This window comes from Nelumbo lutea, chromosome 4 (assembly GCF_056320005.1).
Source record: "Nelumbo lutea isolate HS-2025 chromosome 4, American lotus-T2T, whole genome shotgun sequence".
Taxonomy (NCBI): Eukaryota; Viridiplantae; Streptophyta; class Magnoliopsida; order Proteales; family Nelumbonaceae; genus Nelumbo; species Nelumbo lutea.
The window spans coordinates 40,754,898-40,764,496 of NC_142687.1; the positions used below are offsets into that span (position 1 = coordinate 40,754,898).

At 38.1% G+C, this 9,599-nt stretch overlaps 1 protein-coding gene across 1 annotated transcript; it reads left to right on the top strand.

Moving 5' to 3' along the window:
• The first annotated feature begins 214 nt into the window (after positions 1-214).
• On the top strand, positions 215-5,244 carry MS1 (RING/FYVE/PHD zinc finger superfamily protein). The gene is made up of 3 exons (XM_088941703.1): positions 215-509; positions 751-1,042; positions 3,745-5,244. The coding sequence occupies exons 1-3, from the start codon at positions 215-217 to the stop codon at positions 5,120-5,122; spliced, it is 1,965 nt and encodes a 654-aa protein (XP_088797829.1). The 3' UTR covers positions 5,123-5,244.
• The last annotated feature ends 4,355 nt before the right edge of the window (positions 5,245-9,599 follow it).

The following is a 9,599-nucleotide window of genomic DNA, read 5'->3' on the forward strand; positions in this document are numbered from 1 at the left end:
TTGATTAGTCCAGGGGTGCATTTGGCTCCTCCAATTTTATTTCTAGGCACTAAGTGTGTGATCAAGCAATATAAGTATATAAAGCTGTTGTGGTTCGTTGGTTTATGCAAGTTATGCATCACCTTATAATTCATGCCTCCTCTTAGACCTCACAAACTGATCTTATTCCTTTCTCTCCTTCTCCCCTCATCTCTATAGCAGGTGGGATTCAAGGATGACACAGTTGAACCTTACTGGGTGTAAGAAAAGGAAGAGAGGGGAGAGAGTTTTTAAGTTGAGGACCTTCTGCGAACCTGGTTACCCAGTTGAGTTCAATGGCCTATTTCGCCAAAACATCAGAGCCTTAATTGAATTGGGGACCCCTGAGACAAATTTGTGCAGTGGAATGCATAGCTGGTCCTTCCAGCTTGAACTCTATCAATGCCCTTCCGTCCATATCGTGCTTCTTGTCATTGAAGAATCGATCGAAAGGTCTGCATATCGTAATTGCAATCACTGCAAATACATGGGTAAATTCTTCATTCCAAATGACTTCAATTAATTGTTTTGCTTTAGTTATCTATAGTGTAGAACTAGCTAGGACCATCTACAAACCTTGTATCTATCAGTTCAATCAATTTACCTTCTAAGATCAATAAGAACATCCCATCAAGATGATTTCTAGTGTAGACGATTGAGTTTATGCAATAACATGACTAGTCTTTTCTGGTGCTAAAATGAGAATGAGAAATTGCTTTGGCTATAGCTCAGGCTGGGGGCACCACATGATCTGCAGCAAGAAGTTTCACTTTGTAGTGTCCTCAAGGGAAACCATGCCAGTGATTGCAGCAGGTATAAGCTATGAAGGCAGTTGTAGAGGGTCGGATCAGAAGGCGGCGAAGTCGAACTTTGTAGGGTTACAAGGCTACCTTATGCATGGGGTCTTGCACTCTAATGGGTTTGGGCATTTGCTCTGTGTAAATGGAGTGGAGAAGGGAGCAGAGTTGGCAGGGCATGAGATCATGGACCTTTGGGACCGAATATGCACGGCACTGCGGGCAAGGTGAGACTGTAGTGCCACTGTTTGACTCAGTTATTTCATCAACTAACTAAGGGGTTCTTATATTTATGCCAAGAAATCTTTCTATTTCTTTGATTATAGTGAACTAGGGACTACAGGGCCAAGGCCTTCTTGGGCCTCCAGTTACTAAACAAAGAAAATGTTACTTAGGCTGTGTGTGGTTGCAGTGTCAATTTCATTTGCACTGGTGTAAATGCATGGGAGTGTAAATAGGCTTAATGTAAAATCCGGTTTACTTTTGCTTTAGATTTGGCATTGTCTTGTTTGCTTGTGAAAAGTAAAATAGGAAGTAAAGTGGTGTGATCCCACCTTATATGCAAGGGAATGAAGGTAGGAGGAGATTTATTTGTTTGGGAATGAGGTAGGAGCAAGAAGATGTGGTCTCCACTTTATAGAGAGAATTGGGGTAGGAGGAAAGTGGTGCAAATTTTGCATCAGTTTTTGAAATGTAATAGGCTGAGTTTGGAAGGAGTACAAATACAAATTTGTAGAGTACAAAACCTTATATTTTATAATATTTTTATATGTATTTGTATTGTACATATTTGTATTTGTATTCCTTCCAAACTGAGCCATAAAGAGTACAAATGCAAATTTATAGAGTGCAAAATCTTGTATTTTATATTATTTTTTATGTATTTGCACTGTATATATTAGTATTTGTACTCCTTCCAAACTGAGCCATAAAATTATATTGCTAGTGAGTGCAAATAAGATAAAAAGTATAAATCTTGTATCATGTAGGAGTGCAGATTATTGTTATAAACAAATAGATGCAAAACTGAACCACATAAAAAAATTGTATCTGGTTCAGATTTGCACTGCAAGCTTGCAACCAAATGCAGCCGCATTAGGCCTAGTTTGGGAAGAGTACAAATAGAAATATGTTAAGTGCTTAGCTTCCTGATCATTCCTTTGTATATATGTCCAAGCCTTGTTTGCTTGCTGTGCAATTTTATTTGTTTTGGTGCAAAAGTATGAGAATGTAAAGGAGTTGGAGTTCAATTTTAGTTTAGTTTTGTCATAGGTTTCACTTTATTTTGTTTGTTTGCGGTTCTGGCAAAGGTTGTGTTTGGTATCATTGCCATTTCTATTTCCAACATTTTAAGTTGGTCAATACAAATTTTATGAGAATATATTTTTTTCTAACACAAAAGATTTGAGTTATCAATACAACATTTGGTATCATTATTGTTTCTTCAGGAAACATCAAATTTGGTGTTTATACTGTAAATGCCAACACCCAATCCAAGTTCAAACCCCCGCTGTGTATTGGTAACATCTCCCGATGATGACATCGTTTCTGTATTATCATCGGGAGATGTTCCCAATACACCGCGGGGATGTGCTATGAGATGTTGTGGGGGGCAATTTTGTGGGAGACTGATTTGATTTCACCCAATCCAATGCATTTTTTAGTGGAAGTGGTTATCAATGTGACAAGACCATTTCTCAAAAATTTGTATTGACTAACCTAAAATGTTGCAAGTAAAAATGGGAATGATACCAAACACAAGCTAAAGTAGAATAAAGTAAAACCAGAAGCAAAAAAGGAAAAAAAAAAGAATTTGCAAAACTCTCATTTACACTCCCATCCATATGTGCTCGTACAAATGAAATTGCATTGCTTCAAACAGAGCCTCCATAATCATTTACCATTATTGGGCCTAGTTTTCAAACAGAGCTTTAATCATTAATCATTATTGAGGCTGATTTGTATACTATTGACCCACCCCGTCAAAGTAATGGGCTGTAAAAGAAGTTTGTATTCGGCCCATAGAAGGTGTTACATATCAACACAAACCCAAGCCATGATTCTATTATTTGTGCCTAGCGGAGGCCAAATTGAAAATCCAAACAGATAGCTTTGTGTTGGGTGTTATACATATCAACCCTACAGATAGCTTTCTGTTGAAGCTATCTCAGGTAGTCTAGTCGAAGCAGCTCAATCAATGCTAAGTCCTCCCAAATGGGCTCTAATTGAAAATCCAGAAGCAGGTTTTAATGGATCTGGGGACACGCCAGGTAGCCCATAACTTGCCATGAGTCCACCATGGAGTATTAGGTAAAAAATCAACTTGAAATGCATGCGTGTATGGTGTGTTTTCTAAGTAAACATTTAGAATGCAATTTCCATTAAAACTCTTTTGAAAGCTGTGAGAATGCTTATATCAAATGGCTTCCAGGAATCTGATCATTCTGTTCTTTTTTTTTTTCATTGTTTTAGGAGAGACTTACCTGGTGGGTTTTCATCCTCTGAATATCCAACATACTTTGAATATTTTGGTTTTCTGGTTCCTAAAACAGAAGGCTTCTGGGCTTTATGGACTCTGTCCAACCCAAAGACCATCTTCATATCCGGGCTTATAATTGGGACCTCTCTGCCCTCCTCCTGGCTGACCCACCCCACAAGCACACTATGTAGGAAGCCAGAAACATTGTTTATCCGACTCCCAAGCAATTTATATGATCAGAAGTGACTCGTAACTGAACCATTTCATGCTTATTTAGTTTATGGTCCCTTTTATACAAAAGTGACTCATCAATTTATATGATCAGAAACCATTCTTTGACTGCTTGGCCAAGTATTAGAGACCATAGGTCTAAAAAACTTGGCTTTGGGACTGCATTGCAAGCACTCTTTCATAAATCTCTTAAGCAAGAGATTGTTCTTTGATTTGCAGGAAGGTGAGCATAAATGATGTTGCAAGGAAGAGAGGCATGGATTTGAGGTTATTACATGGGGTGGCATATGGTGAACCTTGGTTTGGACGATGGGGCTACAGATTCAGCCGTGGAAGCTATGGTGTTACTGAACCAATGTACCGGAAAGCCATAGAAGTTATCCAAAGCATACCTCTGTGCTTACTTGTTCATCACTTTGGTTGTTTGAATCATGAAATTCCAGCCATATTTACTCGGTACCAAGCACTTTCAGGTCATTCCTTGGTCACACTAGGCCATCTGTTCCATTTCTTGATAGAATTGAAGGTCCATCTTCCACAAGAGAATCACATGGCTTCTGATAACTCTGGAATTCTGTTTGACACAGCATGTCGATGGTCTCCAAAGCGAATTGAAATGGCGACACGAGTTATTGTTGAGTTTTTAAGGAAGGCAGAGTTCAAATGGGTCTCAAGGCAAGAAGTTAGAGATGCTGCTCGTGCCTACATTGGTGACACAGGTTTACTTGATTTTGTACTGAAATCACTAGGAAACCATATTGTGGGGAATTATATGGTTCGACGAAGTTTAAACCCAGTAACCAAAGTCCTAGAATATTGCTTGGAGGACATCTCTAGTACATATCTCAATCAAGAAGGTTTGTCACTGAATGATCCCAAAGGAAAGGCTTGTCATAAGATTACAAGAGCTCAACTCATGAATGATATTGCCTACTTGTACAGATCCATTCTCATTGAGCAGAGATCAGTGGTCACTTCAGGTATGTTTACCTCCATCCCATTAGCTACAAGGATAATTCTTGACTCCAAGGGTCTTATAAAAAATTATGGAGGAGAGCTAGCTCCTAGTGACAATGTGGGTGTTGAAGGAAATCTGACGTTCCTATGCACAGTTCTGTTGAAAAACAAGCTTGATGGTGAGGAAGAGAAAATTAGGACTTTACCACCATATGAATTAATAATTTTGCCTCTTGATGCTACCATTGAAGAGCTAAAGAAGGAAACTGAAAGGGTCTTTCGTGAGACATACTGGGGTTTAAGGAGCTTCATCATCGAGTCAATCTCAGGTGTGAATGCCAAGGAATCAGATATGATTTTCAGACTAGTTGAATTGTGTTGTTGCCTTGTTATGAAGGGAAGGATGGTAGAGGAGGGGATTGGCATTGATGATATATATGAAAGTGGAAGAGATGACTGCATTGTAGATTGTCCTTGTGGAGCCAAGGAAGACGATGGTGAGCGGATGATCTCATGTGATATTTGCGAAGTTTGGCAGCACACTCGATGTGTTCGGATCCCAAATGGCGAAGATATTCCCCATATATTTCTCTGCAGCCGCTGTGAGCATGACATTGTCCTCCTTCCTTCCCTACCATAATGAAATTCTCTACTTCAGTAGTTGGGACATAAGTACCAATCCTGGTCCTGTAAGTAGGAAGGTGCAATGTCTCACATATCTAGATAGTTTGGTCTCCCTCTCTCCATGAGATATCATCTAGTTTTTTTTTTTTTTCCTCCTTTTGCTCTTTTGTGCTTTCTTAATTTCATATGACATGTCATGGAAATAACTTCAGGCCATGGCATGAAGAAAAAGTTAGAAAAGTTGCAACAATATATGATACATGGCAATCAAATATAATATATTGAGCCTCCTCATGGACTTAGAGCAGTGGAAGGTCTTGTTAGAGGTGCTTCTTAGCAAAAATCTGTGTAATAAGCAAACAAAAGGTAAACTTATACACTTCTCAGTTTATGACATCTGAGATACACACGGTCCTTAAGATCATTTCTTTTTACTAGAAAGCTGGGATTTCTTCTTCTCAAGTGCAGGGATGTCTCAAGGAACTGTTCAACCTAGCTAAAACCTTAAGCTGTTAGGTGAGGTCCCTGAATAGAAGATTAGGTTTTTATTCTCTAACACTCCCTCATGCAGAAGTGTAAGGCACAGCAAACAAGTGGGCACACGCACAGGAAGAAGCAAAATAACAATATTCAAACAAAAAGAAATAAACACACAATAATTGAAAACAAACTATGCATAATATTTATGCAAAATACACACAAACACAAACACACAATGCATGGCACTTAAACCACACACATACACTACATAACCAAAGGTTTTACAACGATAGTTGTAAGGGATGAGACCCTATTTATAGTTGAGTTTAACTGCTTATAAGAGGTGGTTTACAAAACTTATGATACTTAAATGAACCACGTGGGCCCTCCTATATCAAAAAGCAAAATTGATATTGAGGTGGGTGAGAGAAGTCAGTTGATGGCTTCATTCATTGCTCCCCTTCATCAATGACTTCTCTTTTGCTAGTTATCCAAAGTCTTGATTTTTCTATAGGGTATATGGATCTCTTCTCTCATTGCCTTTTTCCATTCTTTAATTTGACAAGCATCTTCATAACTAGTTGGTTCTAGGTCACTAACCTCTTCAACAAGTGCAGCATCTATATACTTAGACATCTAATCCTAGTTAACTTTCGTAAATCTTGTCTTGGTTGCTCCTTTAACTCCTCCGATTGGCTTGGCCTAATATCTTCTAGTGTCTTCTATACATGAATACTAGTACTCCGCATGGTTTTGGGGATTTTTGAGAATCATATGAGCTAGGTTAAGGCTTTGGATCTTCTTCTAAATTTACTTTTTCTTGTAAATTCTCTTCTATAACATCAGAGTTGGGGTAGTATTACTCTCTTAAGTGGCCACCAAGATGAAGCTTCATTGAATACCACATTTTGATATGTATAGCAATGATTGGTATTTGGATCACAAAACTTCCATCCCTTTCTTTTACTGTCATAGCCAAGGAATATACACTGAATAGCTTTCTTGTTGAACTTGATGTGTAGATGGTTTGGTACAAATACATAATATATATACACAACTAACTATACGAAAGTGACTTATAGTGGGTCGATGTTTCCACAACTTCTCAAATGGTGAGAGAAAACCAAGTGATACTTATGGTAATCGATTGATGACATGTGCTGCCATCTTCATGCCTTCTACCTAAAAGTATGTTGGCACATTTTTACTATGTGTTAGCACCCAATTTTTGCTCGATTCCTTCATCCTACCTCTTTGTATTCCCCTTTTGCACTCAACAAACTTGAAACCCAATCAGATCAACTTGAGACTTTCGAAAGCTGAAAAAACCCTCATTCGACACAATCCATAGGACAAACAAGAACCTTGATCAGACATCATCCCCGGACTTGAAAAACTATAATTTAGTCACACATTAGTTTTCATGACTAAATTCTAAAGATCCACCGTTCAATACGCTAACTTCCTTTCTAACGGCCTCGGTCTATGCGATATCCAAATTCTAACTCTTCTAAAATCAAATCCAATATATCTATCATCCCAAGATCACTAGGAAATAATCAACTAGCGAATCTCACCACAAATCTTCAACAACTAATCGCAAAAACATCAAGATCCCATTTGGATGGCCCTAAATGATTATCCAGATCGACCATATATTTTTCAGATCAGAACCATCCACTCGACTCCATGCCTACCTACCAAATTGTAGCTCAAAATTCCCTCATTTGATCCTGCATCAAGTCTAGATCCTATTCCAACAAATCTCATTAATTAGAGCCTACAATTCATCATCCCAGATTCATATGTCAAAAACCTCTATTTGACCGTTAAAAAAGTAAAATTTCAATTTAGGCCCTCTTGTTGATTAGAAAACCATAAGCTAAGACCATGATCTAAACTAAATCAATCAATCTATATACCTTTGATCAAAGATCCATCCCTTTCATTAGATTCAGGACGTTCAAAAGGGCTAACCCACCAAATTTCATCCCAAAATTCCCCTGTTTGACCATTCATCAAACAAAGATTATCCATTTAAGCAAATCTCATTGATTCGAACTTATCAGCCATAGATCTCAATCATCCCAACCTTATTGGACCTTACCATTGTATTCAGAGACCCAAAAAATTCCTTCACATCAAATTTCATTACTAAACACCTCATTTGCCTATTTGTGGGAAAAACCTTTATTGAATCCTAGTCATTGTAGCTGGTTGAATTCAGACCTAACCCCTCCCTTTCTCTATAAATATTGACCTAATCCAAGCTCAAAAGGGGGGATTGGAGAGAGGAAACCAGAGGAAGGTCTCTAGAGAAAGAAAGAGAGAGAAGGGGGGGAGAGTTTTCCTACTCCTGTAACGCACCTAGATTGCTTGAAATCTCGGAATCCTTGAAGCCAAGCTCAAGGCTCATCCCTTGTTTTCCAAATTCAACACCAGAAACACCCAACCTAGCTCCTGCCTTGTTCAAGTTTCATTTGAGGTCCTTCCAACTATTGGAAAGCTTGTTTCAAGGTCGTACACGTGAGGTAAGCCTCTCACTTCACCATCCCTTTGTTTTGAGTTTAGTTTCAAGTTGCTTAAAGCCCCGAAATCCTGGGAACAACTTCATCTAGATTGAGAAAAAGAGGTAGAGAGGCGAGGGTCTTAGGGAAAACAATACCTAAGACTCGATAACATCACCTCAAATCAATTATGGGCGAGTTGGGAACGTTTTTGCTGGATTTCAAGAGCCTCGAGAAATCCTGTTATTTGGTGTCTTGTCAGAATTTGAGCCTGAACTACTCTTGTAGTGGGCTGCTATAGCAACTTGGAGAGAGGGGGTGCCTAACACCTTCCCTCTACCAATCTTTGGAATCCAAAGCCTTTTTGTTTAGTGCCTTTCCTTGGTAGAGAAAGGAGTCACTATCAAGGCAAGTAAACCGTTTTTCAAACTTAAAAACGAGGGCCTATTTCCTCCAAAAATGGGTGGCGACTCCAACTCTTTTGAGTCGGCCATGAGCTTTCCGGAGCTCACACTATGCAACATGCTTAATACTTCAACTAGATGGTAGTTCTTTCTATCGGCTTCTCCATTCTATGGTGGACTGTTTGAGCAAGTAAATTGTCATTGTATCCCTTGTTTCTTAATATATTCTTAGAATTCTTTTGACGTGTATTCTCCTCCATTATCTGTGCGTAAGCACTTAATTTTGTGGCAAACTTCTTTTTCAACTCTCTTTAAATTCTATAAACATGGAATATACTTCAGATTTTTCCTTTAAGAAATATACCTATATGTACCTTGAGAAATCAATGATAAATTTTATTATATATCGCATCTTGGTGATAGGTTCTTACTTCACTCATCCAAACACATCAGAGTGAATGGGCTTTGATGGTTATTTAGCTCAAAACTTTAATTCAATATATGGTAATTAGTGTGCCTTGCCATATTGACATCCAACATATATTGTGTCAATCCTAACTTCTAGTTGAGAGAAGCCTTTCAACATTGACTTTGCCATCAACACTTTAAGTTTATTATATCTAACATGGCCAAGTCAAGCATGTCAGAGATTAGTAGTTTCATTTTATTGAGTCTTTTTTTTCATAGGTTAATTCAACAAACAAACATTATGTAGATGGGCTCTAATTCTGTCCTTCCATAAGTGGTACCTCCGATGTATGTAAACTTTGATATACTTTAATATCATTGGAACCAAAACTACATAATCTTCAAGTGCAATTAATTGAGATATTGATAATAATTCTTCTTTCATACTTGGCACATGGTAGACATTTTGGAGCTAAAATTCTTCCTCGTTGAAGCACGAAATATATAATGCTTGACCAATAAGCGCATTATTAGTTATAATAACCACTTGCTTGCCTCTATATTCTACCATGCCATATGATTTGAACATCTGGAGTCAACAATCCAATCTCATGTGCATAAAGGCCCTTCTTGGAACAATTGTAACATATTACTTTGTGTTGGCTATTCCTATGTTGTTGAGTGTTATCAACAT

What these genes read in the sequence shown, in the direction of transcription:
- MS1 (XM_088941703.1), top strand. Translation starts at nt 215, where the DNA reads ATGACACAGTTGAACCTTACTGGGTGTAAGAAAAGGAAGAGAGGGGAG. An exon ending in CAATCACTGCAAATACATGG is followed by an intron (nt 510 to 750) that starts GTAAATTCTTCA and finishes GCTATAGCTCAG; the next exon opens with GCTGGGGGCACCACATGATC. An exon ending in TGCACGGCACTGCGGGCAAG is followed by an intron (nt 1,043 to 3,744) that starts GTGAGACTGTAG and finishes TTTGATTTGCAG; the next exon opens with GAAGGTGAGCATAAATGATG.